Below are 18,963 nucleotides of genomic sequence, written 5' to 3' on the forward strand. Positions count from 1 at the left end.
GACATCCAGACCCAACTCTCTTGCAAGCTCCAGCAATATCGGTTTGTGCAACGACTTCAAATCCATGGCTGCTCTGAATGCTGCTTTCTCTACTGCCTACTATTGTCTTGCCGCAAACTAACCCGGCAGCAACGACAACCACAATTACCAGCTCTGTTTCTGACACTAACAAAAGCCTGGCAAAACTCAGAAGAAGAAAGTCCCGCACTCACCAAACCTCGCAGCCAAGAATTCAGCGCAGTCGTTCCACTGCAGGCAACCAGTCATCACACAGGGCTCGTTCCACTGCTCCCGGATGGTCGTTGTGCTGCTCAGCATACAGTCAACCGCATATCTTCGCTGCTGGCCTCCGTTGTCGCGATCTCACCGCTGGCAACCAGCTATTGGAACCTCCGTGCTGACGCCCGTTGTTTCAATCGCACCGCTGGCACGAGTTGTTGCAACTGGGTCGCAAGACCCAAGGGTAGCGTTGGCCTGGTGGCCTGGGGCACAACTGGAAGCATCCGAAGGTCCGAGCAAAGCATGAGTCGACTGCTAACAGAACAACTTGTTTATTCGAGCATCGCAAAAGAGCGGCCGGTCAGGTCGACCGAAGTGGAGAGACGGGAGAGCACGTTACTCAACAGAAGAAATCGGAGCCTCTCTCTTGGCGACCGGGGCAGCTGCTTTTATACTCTCGCAGTCGAGGGCAAGAGGGAAGGTCACGGGATGAGGCTGCGTGACGGCGAGGCACGGACAAGCTGAGAGACATGTTGAGATGAGTGTAGTGGCTCATCCGCCGGGCCGGCGCCGATCAGACCTCCTCGCTTCACACTTGGGGAGCTCCTCTCCCCGGCTGCCGCGCTTTGACAAGCGTGGGCACACACACACACACACACGCGCACACGAAGACACGTGGCACTGAAACATGCCTGGACGCGCTTGGCGGGGAGGCTTTGCGGCAGCTCCGAACGGGCCAAAATGTCCGCCGCTTTGAACGAAATCGGCGCCCGTTGCATCCGCGCCGGCTATACCGCGCGTCGTAGGCGAAACGTAATAGCACGCTGATGCCAGTGGCATCGGCATCGGTGCTGTACTAGTGCAACGCCATGACGGAGCTGAACACGTTGTGGCTTATGCTAGTCGCTCTTTGACTAAGGCGGAACGCAATTACACTGTGACCGAGCAAGAATGCTTGGCAGCTGTTTTCGCTGTCCACAAATTTCGGCCCTATATCTACGGGCGCCCGTTCACTATCGTTACTGACCACCACGCGTTATGCTGGTTGGTAAATCTCTGTGACCCGAGTGGACGACTGGCACGTTGGGCTTTTCGACTGCAGGAGTACGACTTCGTTATTTCCTACAAGTCCGCGCGTCGCCACGCAGATGCGGACTGTCTCTCCCGCCTTCCTCTGACGACAACGGAGTGTGACACATACAGTTTTGATGACTGTTTTGCTCCCATTTCTTCTACATTCCTAGACTCGACGACTTTCAAAGCACAGCAGGAAAATGATATTTGTTTGGAACGTCTATTTGTAGCCGCATCGCGTCCTGGAGCCACCGGTCGATTTTGTGTCCGCGACGGCCTGCTTTAGAAGACCAGTTATTCAGCTAAAGGCGCACGCTTCCATCTGGTGGTGCCGCAGAGTCTGCGAACGGGCATACTGAGAGCCATGCACGACGATGTGGCCTCTGGCCATCTAGGATTCATCAGAACTTTGAACCGGACATAGGAGCGTTTTTACTGGCCCAAAATGCGGGACACAGTCAAATACTACGTCGCCAGTTGCGAACAATGTCAACGCTACAAGCGCCCTACGACCGCTCCACCAGGTCTTCTCCAACCTCTGCCGCCCCCTCGCCTGCCATTTGAACAAGTGGGTATCGATCTTCTGGGCCCATTTCCCCGATCATCTAACGACAACCGATGGGTGATCGTATGTGTCGACCATCTGACCCGTTACGCGGAAACGGCGGCCGTACCATCTTCAACAGCTGCGTCCGTTGCAACGTTTTTGCTTCGATTCATTAGTCTTCGACATGGTCCCCCCCCGTGTCATCATCGCAATCGTCAATCGTCAATTTGTTGCGGACGCCGTAGAAGAACAGCTTAGTCTCTGCAGTTCACAGTTCCGTCATTCAACGCCTTATCACCCTCAGAGAAATGGGCTTGTAGAACGTACGAACAGATCTCTAACTAACATGCTGGACATGTACGTATCTTCCGATCACAAGGACTGGGATGACGTGCTCCCCTTCATCACCTATGCTTATAATACTGCAAAGCATCAAACGACCGATTCCAGTCCTTTTTATCTCCTTTACGCACGTTCACCGCCAAGCTGCATTGATACTATACTACCGTTTGACTTTCAAAGCGAGTACTCTGTTGCCAAGACGCTTTGTCTTGCCGAAGAAGCCCGGCGTATCGCTCGCCTTCGTACTGTGGCGTCGCAACGCCGATCGAAAGAGCGCTATGACAGCCGACACCAGTCTGTCTTGTACGCTAAAGGAGACTTTGTGTGGTTGTGGACTACGGAACGTAAACGTGGCTTATGCGAAAATTTTTTACCCCAGTACACAGGCCCATTCGTCATTATAGATCGCTTGAGTGACTTGACGTACGTGGTGGCACGCTTGACGTCCGCTGGTCGTCGGTCTAGCCGGTCCCAGTTAGTACATGTTGCCCGTCTTAAGCGGTTTCACCCTACGCTTTCCGAGTGATTTGGACTTGCCCAGCGGGCTTCGTCTGGCAACCGGGGATTGCTACGGCATGAGCCGGGCGAGGAGAAGAGGAAGAAGACGTGAGCTGGTGTCAACCTCAGGACGCCATCTTGACTTCACCATCAATCTCGTCCCTTAAATAAAGCTGGTTTAACATGAACCGTAACAACATATATATATATATATATATATATATATATATATATATATATATATATATATATATATATATATTATCTGCCATGTGTGAAACGTTTTGTAGCTTCACTACGTGCAACTACCCACTTTTCACTTAGTGCTTCTCATGCATTCTTGCAAAACTGTGTTATTTCTATTGTTAAAAACACGCGGCAGCTCCTTGCTGCCCATGTCTTGTGGTCATAAGGGGCAGGGTGTTTTTTCAAGCTGCACTTGCAGTTTTTCTTCCCTGTGTCCCCAAATCTGTTGGAAATAAAGATATATTCAATGCAATTCAATCTACGCATGCAATGTTGTCGGAGCACAGTTTCTTATCATTGCTTCAGTTGTTAAAGGCTCAGATTATGTGGAACATCTCAAGTCAGGTTTCGGGCTGTCCAACGAACTTTCATGGAATGCAAGTGGTTCCCTGGGACCTAGAAGTCCGACCATAGATGCGGAGAACGAAACTGCAACCATCGCTCTTGGCTTTGCCGCTTCCTTTCCTACATTTTCGGCTAAGGGTCCGTACTACGCCGGCTGTCTTTTAACGCGATAGCGTTAAGGAGCTCGTGTCGCAGAAAAGCCGGTGTCGTCGGCGTCGGTGTCGGCGTCGGCGTCAGCGTTTCACGGCGTTGACCGTGAGCGATAAATCACGGCAGGCACTCCATAAATAAAAAGCAACTTCCAAGATGGTCTGGGTGGGAATCGAACCAGGGTCTCCGGAGTGTGAGACGGAGACGCTACCACTCAGCCACGATTTCGATGCTTCCAAAAGGTACAAACGCGCCTCTAGTGAATGCGGTGTTGTCTTCGAAACGAGCCGTGGAAAGTTATACTGTGGTGTATATAGGTAATTATGAACATGTAACTTACAGAAGTCGCAATTACACGAGTAGCGAAGTGCGTTTCGCTGCATTTCTTCTGCGCTTTCCGCACACGGAGAGCCATCTTGCGGCAAACACAGAAGAGCCCCTCCTCTCCATGTACGGCGCTGCCCCGACAGATGGCGCGCCACGCGCGCATTGGAGCTGTCGCGGTTCGGACTCTCTCCCCTGACAACGCTTCGCCTCGCTCCCTCCGCAGAATCAAGCGTCCTTCCTTTCTTCAGATCACTATCTCTCTATCTCTCTGCCCGTGCCGATCACGGCGTTTGGCTGGCGTGCATCATTTCCCCCTCCGGGATACCGAGTTCTTTGGTTCGCTCCGCTTGCTCAGGCGCACGTTTCATTGCTGCGCCGAACGCCGCGTTGCTCGACCATATGGCTCGACGCTCACCGCGTCTGATGCGGGGCGCCTCGTAAGTGATGGCTGCCCTGTAGCCCATTGTCTTACACCCATTGGCGGGTCGACGGGAACGCTATCGCGTTCCACTCTTGAAGGCGAAGCTTAAGCGTCCTCCAATTTTTTAGCAGGCGGTTAGCTCTTTATTTATGGCGATGATAGTGTTGTTTAGAGTTTTGTCTTGAAGGCGGTGCCCAGTAAGCAGTTATTAAACACTTATACGAGATATTATATTGCTCTGACGGTAAAATGGAGGTGATAAAAACGGTAGTTATATGTTGAACTGCCTACGGGGGGAATTCCTTGCTGGAAAAGCAAACAGCAATCAAGCACAAGGATAGTGCTGAGAAAGTCGTTCGTTTAAATTTGAGTTATGGGACAACTGCTCCAGATATTTATAGGGGACTTGCATAAACCTACAAAGCTGTGCTGCAATCAAGCATCGACGCTTTTTTGGCAGCCATTCTGAGGCATAGACAGGGGAAGGCAATAATTGTTGTTTACATGCCCCAGTGGGTGCTTCTGACTTTTTGTGATACTTTTCTAGCATTTATTCACTGAAATTCGACATGAGGACGTACAGCTGATGTCGCTGTGCCCGTACTGTGTCTCCGCAATAGTTCCGGATGTAAGAAAGACATCAGAGCGTGAAAATCAATATATAGGTAAATCGACCGTATGTCACCGGTGAACTAGGACGCTTCGTGGACGTTCCAATCATTGGTCTGTATTTCACACTAATTGTAAAAGTCGAATGCAGGAAATTTATATCCTGAGTCAAGTAGGGTATTTATGCAATGTGTGGAGTCCTCACATGGCTAGTTATCTTTCTTACATACCCATGTGCAGCAGTACCATCGTTATTAGTTATGTCAGTCACCTAAATCCATGTAGTCAATGGCAGTCCCATTACTTGAGTGAATGAACATACTTCGGGTAAGAGTAGCTGCGACATCTAAGTTGACCCGCTCGTTTGTCCGAATACACTAGCACATTACTGAGGCCAATTCGGCCGTGCTAGATGACCGAGTGAGATAACATGTCAGCTGACTTCTTTTTTTGTGTTGCTTGATTTGACAGAAGCAAGAGCGGCAAGGGACCCGAAAAAAGCTAACGAGCTCCTGCAGTTCGTCTCCTCATCATTACTTTCGCTGTGTATAATAACCCCCTTCGGTGTGCTTGTGTGGGAGCTTGCCAGGACATTCCACGTATCCCCTTTCGGGAAGCCACGCTTATGCCCTTAGGGCAATGCATAAGGGCCCACGTGCTATCTGTATCTCCGAGAACCACAGTGGTCAGCTCAGCGGCATGTGGCAACGCGAGTGTGGCCCACAAGGCATTAAATGACATCCTGCGCTAGCCCGGATAACTATCCTTCCCATCATGGTGGAAACCCAAATGTATACTATCCGCAGATGTTCCCTCGCACATTCAGAATCAGCATCAGAATTTATCGTTAGAAGTTGGGTCAAATTACAAGTATTTAGTGTGCAGGAGGAGCTCCCATAATGAAAGACTGTATCGGGACCTCCTGTAAAAAAATAGTTATGATAATTGACATTGACTCAAAGTAACAGTACCATATAACAAGGTATTGTACAAGCAACATGAAATGAACGTTAACAGAGCAAAATACAGAATTTATTAGAAATAAAAACAATATTTATGTTATCTCACGGTAACATAAAGAAATATATGTGAAGAAAATACCAGTAGTTTATGTACAATAACACAAAAAATAGCAAGAAAAACAAAAAAGAACGGACATGAAAACGGTTAAAGTAAATTTTCTCATTAGTTTTTTCAATAATAAATGCATTTTGAGTTCCCTTTTGATTTGGTGTAAATATCTAGTATTTTTCATAATGAGAGGATACTGATATGGAAGTGAATTCTACGAATTCGTTTACCGTAGTACGTGCGGATTCGTGGTAAAAGAAAATTGTTATTCAACCCGAATATGGTGGTACGATTAGTTGTCAGGTTAGTTGGTGAAAATGTTATCGATGGTAGCTCATTATGTAGAAATCTGTAGAAAAAAATACATAGGTTGTATTTAGTGAGACTAGAAATAGTAAGGTTGTTATTCTCATGTAGTAAGGTAGTGGCATTATAAAAGAGTAAACTACACGTAGTTATTCTGATGGCTCGGTTCTGAACTGTCTGTAAAGATGCAATATAAGTATTTTAGGTGTTTACCCAACATATTATACCATAAGTAATGTGAGAGTGGACGAGAGAGTGGTAAGGTGAGAGCAATGTGGTACGTGTGAAGTAAGAACGCGCTTTAATTAAGATGCGTATAGCGTAAGTTATTTTCTTTTCCATGTGAGCAATATGATTGGGATATTGCAGATTACAATCAAGTTGAAAAGGAACTTGGATAAATGCAGTGGGGACCAAGACTAGTAGGAGGAATGGAAGCATGTTTCGCTGATATGAAGAAAATACAACGAATTTAGTCTTAGTTGCATTAGTGGATAACATGTTAACATTGCACCACTTTAGAATGTTTTCTAAGTGAGCACTTAGTTTATTAACGAGAGATGAGATATCCTTATCAAAAGTGAATATTGCGGTATCATAAGCGTACAGAATGCATTTTGTCGAAGAAAGACAATTAGGTAAATCCTTGATATAAACTAAAACAGAAGTGGCCCCAGGATTGAGCCCTCAGGCACACCGATGTTAATAGTTCACTGTCGAGAATAATCGCTGCAAACAGAAACAACTTGAACGCGGTTATATAAGCTGCTTTTAAGTAGCGAAAGGGCGGGACCACAAATGCCAATTGCATCGAGCTTAGAAAATAAGATATTATGATTAATGCTATCAAATAATTGCGTTAGATCGGCGAAAACGGAGGCGGCGAGAAATCCCTCCTCAATAATTTTTTATTGCCTCGCTGCCTATGCGCCGCCACTATTCGTCTCGGCAGCGCATTCTCATTGGAGAAGTCAATCGCACTGCAGAATCGGCGCCAACATTCCAGAAGCTTCGAATATATCCAGGCGCAGTTAGCGCCGACCGACAACATTGTGATGGTGCTCAAACGGTTGAAGACTGTCATAAAAAATCAATTAGGTGCGTCAACATTCGCATTCTAGGTTCACGTAAAAAAAAGTGGGAAGCATACCATAGGCTGCGTACCGAGCTTGGGTTACACAAAATAGGGCTTATTACACTCATGAATGCCCTCTATTATTTTGTTTTGATTTCCAGGTCCAATTCCTGGTATATGCTGTAGGGAAAGAGATCATGTGCTTTTTCCTTGAGGTGAGTAACCATAGGAACTCTTACAAAAGCCTATGTAAGTTATTTTATGACATACGAGACATTTGCCGCTAAAATCTCGAACGTCAATGTCGAATTGACTAATTCAGAAATAAAAACAAATTCGGTAATCGAATAGCTTCCATAAATGATACGTGTGAATCCTTACTGCCCCGTGCACTTTAGCGATTTAATCAGCATTTATCAGCCATAATTATCAGCAATTCTAGCACAGAAAGAAAGGAGTAGGGACAAAGTCCGGTAAACACAAAGTCGTTACTTCCAAATGAGGTATTTTTCCCCAGGCGTGATCTTCTTGTTGGCGTGCCTTTGCGCGTGCGTGTGTGTCTTTGTGCATGCGTGCGTACTTGCTGGTGTGTTTGTGCGTGCGCGTGTTTGCGGGAGCCATAAGCGGAGTTCAATAAATTGGGTGTCACAAACGCGTACGCCATGTTTTATGTGGAACACCGTAGTGCAGGAGTCCTGAGTAACTTCGAGCATCCGGAGAGCTGCAACATATTCGCCCAAAGCACGGCATGCAAGTCGCTCTTGCGTACTGCGCCCACGCCGAAACGTGGTCGTCAATGGCGGGACCTTACGAAAATTGTACGATGAGAAACTTGTTTCTGATAAAATGTTTTTTTTTTTCGGGGAGAATTGAATCCGCCGCGTCGGGCTCAGCAGCGTAACGGACTATCGAGTGACCCACCATGGCGGGTGCATCAGAAGATTCATAACTATCATCATCGTCAGCCTATTTTGACGTCCAGTGCGTCACCAAGGCCTCTAAAGCGATTTCCTTTTACCCATGTCTTCCTACTGCTGATTGCAACGTGCGCTCCCAATTTTCGTTTAATTTCGTCATCGCACATAATTTTCTGTCATATTTATTGCACTACGCTTCCCTTTTTTTTGACACCCATTTTGTAAATCTAGTGGCGCCCGGTTATCCGCGCCGCGCATTGCATGGCCTGCTCAGCTACATTTCTTTTTATGTCAAGTGCGACAGCGGCAACATGGCTGATCGGCTCGATCGCTAGAATGACCGTGCTAACCTCCAAGTTGATTCCCCATGTGTAATCACGAGTAGGCTGCAATGAGTGTACACATTTCTCTTCTTTTCCGCGCTTCCCTTGTGATCTCACACATTTCTCTCAGCTTGTGAGCCGCAATAAAAGAACTATATTAAAGCTGCTTCCAACCCAGTGGGGTGCATACGCGGCTGTGGCCTTACGCAGCTCAAAGCGAAGTCAGGGGTTCGATTCCTGGACGTGGCAGCAGCCTTGTGATCAGGAACGAAATGCAAAAACAACCGTGCGCGGTGATTAACCCCCTACTGTTGGTCAAAGTAATGCGGAGTACCTATAGGGCTTTGAGGCTTGCCTGGTGATCGCATGGTCAGCGACAACACCCCATGGAACAAAGGGCCGACGTGTGCTCGCGTGCTTTCTTTACCATGGCGCGTTCCCACTACCGGGCCCTGACCAAGAAGGCGGCGGTTAAATGGAAAATGTTTATAGGAAAACGTGTTCTTTTGAGAGCAGAGGACGCTAGGCGGTAATAAATATTAATCAATTTGTTTGGAAATCTGAAAAAAATTAAGAAATCGTTAGTGGCCAGGTTGTAAAATAATCATTAATCAATCAGTAAGTTAACCAGGTATTCTGTTTGTGCCACTAAGGAGCTCGCACACGGCCATGCAGGCGTTTGTGTGTCTAAAGCCCAATGTAAATATCCCAAAGGAGCGAATGTATTCAGTGTTCACAGCTACGCCTAATTTTCGGAAGTTCAAAGTATTTCTTTTCCTGGATTGCGAATCTGTGGCCAGGTTAGTAAAAATATTCAATGTTTTCAGGTTCTTTGCAACAATGACATAATGGGAGCAGAGCCAGACTAGAGATGTGTAGGTAAAAACTGTTTGGTGCAATACGGCAATGTGAATCTGTGAGAAAGATTTTGAATGCGGGCGTGGATCGAAAGTGTCAAATGTACACCATACGGTTTATGTATTTCACTTAGAATGAACGTTTTGCCGAGTATTTAAAGAGAGATAATTTCCTAAATCTAGACACGGCGATATAGGCATAAGTCGGCAGAACATACGTGATTGGTCCATCTATTGATATCCGTGCAAGTTTTGCGCCTATGTTTTTTTTATCTAAAAACAAACCATGGTGACCTGGCGCCCATTTCAAGCACTTCAGACTTAAGGTCGAAGAGATTAACTATTGTAGTTCATTCAAAGCAGTCCTGTCTCTGGATGAGGAGAGTGGCCTGCTTAGCGAGAACGAATCGGTCACTATTAGAGATTTATTTAACTATACTGTCAACCCCCTTGCGAGGGTCCTTACAGATGTCGAAGAATTCACGGGAAGTTTTTGAAGAGCTCGAGTAATTTCTCATTATTCTGCTTGAAACATGGGTATAAAATGACCAAAGTCGCATTGAATGCGACCAGCATAGCGCCCCATAAAGAATGGCCACTGCTGACGGTGTAGATATTTATATGTTGTTGTTTGAACGCCTTCGCTGTCGTCTTTACCAGTGAACAACAAATCCTATTTTCCTTGCGCCGAGCAACAATTTACACAAACTAAGTGAATGGCACTTGTTCACAGGGATATGACAATATCGTGGTTTTTGGCCCGTAAAACTCCGCCATGTAACAAGGCGGCCGCCTCATTAAAGTATTATAACTGGCTCGACTTAAAGCCCCCCCCCTTCCCCCCGAGCATTCCTTCACAGCATCTTTACACGACACCGGAGCTAACTCTAGACGTACTTACGATGGCGTCTCTCCAACGGAGCGAAGCTTTTCTCTGACATTCTCATCCATTGCCACTCCTCGCAACATTCCTAGTAGCCATGATGCTGAATAAAGATTAACAAAATGGTTTTTTCCCGGCGCAAATATTAAGTACAGCCCCCACAAGGAATACAAAATTTACGTTTTCTCATTTAATATATTTACTGCCGGATTTCGGCGACAGGCGCACCTTCGACACGAATTCTCGATACGATGCATTCTTTTCATTTCGGCAATGAAGGTTCAATCGCCAACTATAGACACCCAAGAGGCGGAAAAAGCCAAAAACGACTATACGCTCATTCAATCAATATATCGCTTCCTACACGTCATCTCGGCTGTTTTACCTCATTAAATGTCAATCTATGCCTGCGCACTCGCCCCTTAAGGACACCAATGTCTCGAGTGTGCATTCGCAAACTGGCTTTTGGCATAGCTTGTGAGCATTGCAGCGCGCAAAAATAAATTGATTGCGTGCCATTATGGAACAACCTTCTGACATCTGCGTTACCGGAGCATAATCCATGCATGACTATACGTAAGTTGCATAGGATGGCGATAAAAACAACTGTATACCTGTAATTTAGTTTGCGGGCGTCGATTGAAATGCTTCACTAAATCTTCACTTCAGAATTATTCTAATATGTGCGTTGGGTTGCATATCTTATTTATTCCTGAAGCAACACATCAAGCCCGTAGACACTATCCTGGTCGCGGCCTTCGCCACCTTGGGGCTTTGCGCTGCGTCGTCTTGGTGGTTTCGATGTACGTAGGCATCGTCTTTGGGGCGTTTAAGGATGTCACAATCTTGGCGCAAACTTATGTTTTTGCATCGAAAACCTTTTTTCGTATGACGCATTGTGTGGGCGATATAATAGTTTTCGTGTAGTTCCATCAGCAAAAAGTTTTTCAAATGTAATTCGTTGCTGCGAGCGCTCAGCTGAGAGAATCCGAAGTTGACTTTTTTTATTCTAGGATGTATACGTTGGTGACGCGTTGTTTACTTCGTCTTCACATCTCTATCAGCTGCACGCATCAAAGACTTGGACATATCCTCATCTTCGGCCTAATGTATAATATAAATATAAATATTAGGTACTTTCACAGAACGTCAATATTTTGTATTCCTACTCGAAAACTAGAAAATGCCACCAGAGGCGTCAGAACCATGAGAAGGGTAGGAAGCCTTCATACACATGCGTAAGCCATTTGAGCGTCGGCACGTACGAAGGCTTCGTAAAAAATTCTACCAGCCGGCCGCGCAATTACGAGAATCTTCCATCACAAAGAGCGTTCTTCAGATTTCGTTCGCATTGCCTGCAGTCTAGCATAGACAAACAATATGCGGTAACCCAGCTAAGCAGCCGCGCATGCGCCATGAAAGCCGTCGAAGATGAAGGGCTTTGAGGAATTCGAGTGCAAATACAGACTGAAGGGAATCACAGGAGAATGCCAATGATAAGGCTTGTTTTTAAACTCTCTGAAGGCGTACTGCTTTTGTGTTGCCTTTGTAAATTTTAGCACGAAATTCATTCCCCAGCTTGAGACATTGAATGGTTGCAGTTGTGTGGCCAGTTCTTGGGATAACTCGCCCGTTTGCAATTACCGTCTCCTGCGTTTCATGCTCAAAGTGCAGCTATTGAGGACTGCGCCGAAATTAGGCAGCTTTGGATCATATGATACATCTACGCCAGAAAATAACATTGCTTGCTCAAAAAGCTTCCCGCGATCACTACCACACCGTGGTAGTCCGCCACGCTTTTCAAAGGAAGTACCCTTGTGCCATAGCGCGGCACTGAGTTTTCCAAGCCCTGTAACGAAATAGCCTCGCTGCGCAATTTCACACACACGAGCCGAAAAATTCACCAAGCATTAGCACAAACTCCGGAATGCTCATCAAGCGCGCATTATGGTAGCAAACAGCATACAAGATTTACATATATAGTTGTTGCTTTCAGTCGGAAGAGTTAGTCTTGGATACATTCATTGACTAGCGACGTTTAAGGTCCCAAAATAGAGCGATGCGTCTCTGCAGTTGGAAAGCACGTCCTAACCCGTGATTTTATGCTCGGCAGCACAAATGCGTAACTACTCAGCCGCCACGGCAGATGAAATTTCTCATAATAAGCGAGGTGAAGTGGACATCTCGAAAAAGAAATTAAATGTTAGTTTAGTTACCCTACCGATTTCGCAGCTCAAGTGTGCTAGAGATGGCATTCTGTGATAGCTGCGTAGCTCCTTGTGGGACAGCCTGCTTGCTTAACACTAGGGCAGAACGGCTGCAACCATAAAACATTTATTGTCTGGACGGTAAGCGCGAACACCTGTCGAATCAGCGGACCATACCATGTGACTGAGCGACACGGCTGCTATTGCGTAGAGAAATAACACCGAGGCCTTATACATTCCATACAATGGCGTCTCCTTTAAGGAGAGACCTTGCGTTGCAGGGAACACCATTGGCGTCCACAGTACACTCGCCTGCACAAATAACGTCTTTGGGAGATATAGCTAACACGATTAACATTTCTGGGTGGTTTGTGCGCACATAAGGAGCCGGTGGCCTCAGTATCCAACTTTTCCAGCCAACTTGGGCCACTGGGTAATGTTGGTTCCATGGGCTGATGGGTAAAGTCCTGAGCTGCTGTGCTCAAGGAACCCGCTTCGGGACCAATCGTCGGACCGACATTGTTCACTCGATGCATGACATTCAATATGTGCTGATTTTTAATCAGCGTATTTATACTAACCTGGGTCACTAAGTGCATGTCGCTGGGTGAGTTTCATTCTGAATTAACAAAAAGATTCTTTAAAATTACCCGCTATCGAGAGGAATCGAACCTCCGTAACCTACATCCAGAACACCTTCTCTAATTATATATATAAAGAAGCGCCACCGGCGAGCTTCATGGTGGTGCAGCTATGGGACAGCATATCCGCGGGGGAAGAGCAGCAGAGGAGCCAGGCCACACACAAGCGTCCACATGATGCGTTTCGGCAGTCGCAGTACGGTGTGTCCCCTGCATAGCTTCCGTGCAGACGGCGTTCGGGGCTGTTTATGCGTGACTCACTGAACGTTCCTGCGTAATCAATAGTGCTCGCCTAAGTGCTCGCCTTATGAAAGTGCTAAGGGAAAAAGACTCTACGAACGAGATTGAGTGCGACTATTAAAGTGCACCTTAGCGCCGATAATGTTGGGTTCGCTTGACTTAGCCACCGCAACAGCCACGATCTGCACACGGCTCATGCCAATGTTCCGCTTGGCCGCCGCTGTTGCGTTGAAGCGGTAGACTGCACCAGCTTCCCTGGTTCGCCGCTGCTGTCGCGTTGTTCACACCGGCGTTTTGACAACGAGTGTCCGCGTGCGTCGGGTGTGATGCGTTCGTGTTTGCACCTGCGCGTTGACATCATACGCTTGTTAGTGCACGCAGTAATCGAATGTCTTCAAGCTGTCTCTTAATCTACTACCGCAGTCAATGCGTTATTTCTGGGCGAAAATGCGTTTGCTTTTTTTTGCCTGAACGAAGGTAACAGGTACACACAATCGGGCAACCATGTAACGATTTCAATAACCAAGCTTTTTCTCATAGCACATCGATTTTTTGTTCGCTCACAAAGAAAAAAATTAGAAATCAGCCCCCACGTTCGATACCATAAGTGTTTCAGACACACACACACAAAAATATATTATTGGGTACGCTGCCTCGGCGACACAGGCGTAGTACGGTGTGGAAAGCGTCTTGCGCGTGCTTTTAAGGGTGCATGGGCCCTAGGCTACACGAATGACGTAACCAAACACACAAGTAACATTCATTAGCGCTTTATGAACATTACATGCTACGCGAATGAAATACAGACTGAATTATAGGCGAAATCGAATTTTAGTCGTGCCAAGACACCACTTTATTCCTGTGATGGTGCAAACTTTATGTGAAGAAGTCGCTGAGCAGTGACTTTATAATCCCTACATGCCTGGTTCCGTCGCTCGAGCCTACATAAGGCTATTCTTAGTTCTAAACCTTGAAAACCATATTTTAGGGCGCTAGCCTTATGTGATCGCAAAGAAACACTCCAGGTGAATTTTCGACGTCACTGTGAGGTTCCGTCGAAATTCCAAGCCCAATAATATTGCTACCTAAATTCGCATTTCACGGGTGTGAGGGTGAGCTAAAAGCAATGTTACCTGTATATTTTCGCCGCCTTGTTCCCCGAGCAAGGGGTAGAGGGGCCAGCGTGGCTGGCCGCCACTGCGCATGGCACGGATAAGTGTAGTCCTGTGCTCCCTGTCTTAGACTCAAACTGAGGTGGGTGCAATATTTAGGCGAGCCAAGATGGCTGGTAGCGTTTCTCGTGTGCGTTGCAACGAGAGAGAGCAAGATTGGGAATTCCCTCCCCGATCCTGCCGCTCCCCATCACGCCAGCGTTGTGACAGCGTGCGTGCGGGCTCAGCCACTGAGCTTTGAGGCTCCTCGATACCAAGCCAGTCTTTCAGATTGAAAACACGGTCGCTGCCGGCACCATATTTGTTCATATCTCCACCGCGCCGCCCTTAGAGCATGCATGACATCCGTCGTCATTTTGGCAAAACCATCCACGTTTGCCCGGGAAAAAGCACTCATAGGTCAGAACGAGGCAAAAGCGGTGTTCGATTTCCTAATATATTTCCTTAAGAATGCTGCAACCGAAGCTTGCGCCTTTAAAAGGAAGGTTTATTGAGAAGAAATTATCTAAACGCACGTGAACGGATAGATCGTTTTTCTTGGCAACAATCGTGTCAATTTTGAAGAGGATTCTTGCATGTTAATGTCAGCTCAACTGAATGTATAACCTACATACGCGCACACGCACACAGATAATATACAGGTGCCTGCATACAAGCACGAACACATAAACACGTACACGAACAAATACCCACACGCATCTGTACGCGCGCACACACATGGACTTGGACAAACGCGCTCACACACAGACACACACATGGACAGAAACACGCACGCAACACTGCGTATTTGTGTTCAAACATCCATACACGCACACAAACATACACATAGCTACTGACACTACAAACACACGACCATAGGCACTCACAACCACACGCTCATGAAGGTACACACAAACACACACAGGGAGATGATCGAAAACACTTACGGGCAAGTACACATAAAAACACGAACGCCCATAGACCTGCACGTACGCATGCTCGCGCAACACGCAACCGTGCAGACACACCCACACAAGGACATACGCGCACGCAATAACACGTATACAAAGGCGCACCTACTCACTCACTCACTCACACTCACTGCACATGCCTGTTTGAACCCGCACATACACCGCACATGCGTAAGCATACACAGATACACACAGTTAGAAAAGCACACGCACGAAAGGGCGCAGAGGCCTGTGCGCGCACCCTCAAAACTCGCTTACGCCTCAAAGCTGACAGAAAAAATTTGGAGGACGCCTAAGCTTCGCGTTTAAAAGGAAGCTTTAGCTTGGGTGCTCCTATCTAAATACTCGTAAAAGTAGAATTCTCTGTTGCCGGCAATCACTGTACCAAACTTGACGAGGTTTGTTGAATTTAAAACAAAAACAAATTCTATTGACTGTTTCTTTCCTATTTTTTCTTTTGTTGGTCAATTTTTTACTAAAAATTGCCAAAAAGCACAACTTTTCCGAAAATGAAACTATCAAGTTTACAACTCTGGTAACTTGGCAAAGAAAAATTATTGGTGGCCTCCAAAATATTCACGCACCAGCGCGCAAATGTTGGACGCTGTAGCCGGTCAATATAAGGCAGTAACGCTGGAAAAGGGGGTTGTTTGAGTTTTCGCGTAACATAACTCTCTTTTCTCGTATATTCAAATTACAATCCTACGCTATCATATCTGTAGCTTGGGTGTTAGTCGTATTTTATGATTTTTCTACGCATTTTCACTAGAGAAATTCCACTTGTTCAGTAACTTTATAGCTCCACATAGAAGGCCTGGGTATGGGGTTCAGAAATCTGGGTGGTTCACGTAGGTCGGTCAGTCGGACGCCTCACATTGGGCGCTCACGGAAAGGCTACAAATGAAGCTGTGCAGGGTGATATGGGCTTGAGACGTTTCGAAGTGAGGGAAGCTCACAGAAAAATTGAGTATGAGGAACGACTGTGGAACATTGAAGAAAGTACATGGCCTAGGAGAGTGCTGAGGTATTTGTACCGAAAAAAACATCGATTCACAAAGGAGGAAAAGAACTAGAAAGGTTACCATCAAGTATGCGGCCTGTAGGGTGTGCCACATAGCAACAAAGAACGTCAAGCGGAAAGTCTGAGAGGCTGAAGTTTCTCATGGGTCTCTTTTCTCTACAACGTGCAGCCGATTTCCTATCGCATTTTGGATATTTAGTGTTTTCCCCGCGTAATGCGGCAACAAAAGCAGGGAAGTTTGTCCGATAAAAATGCGCCATAATGAATCATAGTGTAAAAAAAAAGCAATATGCAGATTGATTCTGCAATGAGTGACCTCCGTGGTTGCGTGTGTCACGTGCTAGGAAATCTCTTCGTCTTTCCGGGTCGGAAAGCGTTCACTACTCTGCAAAATGCCGTGCAGAACGCGAACACTTACGTGCTCATTAATAAGAAGCCAAATGACGGAAAACATCTGCGGTTGTAGAATGTGCACAATATAGCTTGCGTGGTGTGGCTGTAGGGTTAACATTTTTTTTTTAATTGTAAACGAAACTAAGAATCCCATTAACGTTCCAGCAAGTGTGTAGACATGGCCGTAACATTTCTTCTTACATTTTCTACAGCTGTTCATCGTCTACAGACTGGACCTATTCGTCAAGAGCTTACCCCAGTAACCGGACAAAGGCTTCCCCAGGGCGAGCCTCGCACACAGCGCGGCACGATCTCCTATTCACCCGCGAAATCCAGGATTTTGCTTTTAAATAACAAATTCAAGGCCGCACGTCATCCTTATGATTACTTAAATTGTGTGTGTGTCCTCGTGCTTGGAGGGGGCGAGGTGGAGGGGGGCGAGATTTGGAATGAAATGACGGGAGTATCTTTCCAGCATTTTTCTTTAATGAACGCAGCGACTGTACACAGAGCTCACGAAACTGTGGTGCTTTATTTTCAGTAGAATTCGGACATTTAATGTTAACCCAGCAAAGCTGAAGGAACACGCCCACCCAGCGAAAAAATTCCCCACTATTCTGGAAACTTCTGATCGATACTTCACAAATGTCCCTTCACAATGAATGGTAATATTCCTAAACAGCTCGGCGAAATCTGCAGCATATGCGCCACTAGACGGGCACCCTTTAATTCCCCACAAAGAAATATAGAGGTTGGCACTGAATCGCGCTTACATTCCAACTATTTACGCCCCCGCAGCATAGACCTGTACCTAGCGGGCTAGGGAATTGCATGCCTATTCAGCTCATGTATGCAGGCTTTTGCGGCTTTCTATTACAAATGCGCTTTGTATTCAATAATTTCCTCGGTAGCAGAGGCGTGCAATTAAACGAAACTTTTCTTTAAAGAATCAAATGAGCCCCTATATTCAATTCGCTCTAAGTATCGCATAGTCATTATGCTTAAATATGTATATTGGAATTGCGATAGGAATTATAAGGACACCCCAGGCGCATTTTCACCATCGTCGTGGCCATGATGTTTCCTATAATGCCCAAGTGCAATAAAACCGTGGCCACATGCGCTATGCTCCCGGATTTCATCTAACAAGCAGTCTTCCATTCCGTATGATGTAGCCGCACGACCATTATTTTGAAAGTGATCGGGAACAAGTAGTCAGCCGAGTGGTAATGCGGGCCCTATATCGAAAGCAGTGAGTGCAGAATGAGTGAAGAGTCTCGGCCTGCGAAGGCTCATAGCTTCGTGTAGGCTGTGTTGTCGCCGCTTAGTTCGCGTTGAAGCGAGAGGCAGCACGCAGGTCAATTCGCTTGCTGCTGCAGCCGCTATTCCCCACGTCCGCGTTTTGACAGCGAGGGCCCGCACTCATCGAGTAAGATGTGTTTGTGTATGCCAGCATTGCCACAAAAATTGCCCTTGTAATACGGCACTATCTGGTGTTATTTCTTGAATGAACACTTTTCCGTAGATAAAGAAGTGTTTTCTGTAGAACGGACAGCCGTAATATAGAGACCGTAATACAATATAGGAGCGCTTTCGTCTTTTGAAAGCGGATAGCTCTGTATTCTGGATCTGTACGATGTGGTTCAACCGTTACAATAGAAGTGCTTCCCGTATTCGGAAAACGGAAGACTGTATTCTGAGTCGCTGCTAAGCGGTCGAACCGTTAAAGTACTGGTGTTGCTTGTAATACGTTTTGCAGATCATACTCATTGTTTGGAGAAGTTACTGATGGGAACGAATGTACCGGAGACGCGCCAGTGTCAGCCGAATTTTATCCCTGCGCTATCTGCCGAGATGAGCCGCGCTAACATTTGCATTCGGAGCGTGCATACGTGATCCGTAGTTTCCGCTGTTCTTTAACGGATAGTGTGGCTCAACCAGGCTGATGGCGCTGCGATAGAATTCGGTCGACGCTCTCGCGTCCTACGCAGTTTTGACCTCGATAGTACATATCCTATATTGAATATGTCATGAAGACAGTTCACAGTAGTAGCAACAGGTCGCTAGTGAGAAAATTGTATGGTCTACAACTTGAGATAGCTGAAAAGATACAATACATTTCCCTTTGT

General features: G+C 46.4%; 1 protein-coding gene across 7 annotated transcripts in view; it reads left to right on the top strand.

The window, feature by feature from the left end:
• The window catches only part of LOC135910206 (uncharacterized), a 170,427-nt gene extending 153,200 nt beyond the window's left edge, over nt 1–17,227 (top strand). For 6 of the 7 annotated variants that reach the window (XR_010566941.1, XR_011509216.1, XR_011509217.1 and 3 more), the window contains 2 exons: nt 7,392–7,445; nt 17,047–17,227. Coding sequence is in view for 3 of the 7 variants with exons in the window: in XM_070528132.1 (XP_070384233.1) it covers nt 7,392–7,445; nt 17,047–17,097 (105 nt within the window). In the remaining 4 variants the exon portion in view is untranslated. The remainder of the gene's footprint in view (nt 1–7,391; nt 7,446–17,046) is intronic. The other variant, XM_070528133.1, reaches the window with a different exon arrangement.
• Nucleotides 17,228–18,963: the final 1,736 nt, after the last annotated feature.

The sequence above is a fragment of the Dermacentor albipictus genome, chromosome 10 (genome assembly GCF_038994185.2).
Source record: "Dermacentor albipictus isolate Rhodes 1998 colony chromosome 10, USDA_Dalb.pri_finalv2, whole genome shotgun sequence".
NCBI classification, from domain to species: Eukaryota; Metazoa; Arthropoda; class Arachnida; order Ixodida; family Ixodidae; genus Dermacentor; species Dermacentor albipictus.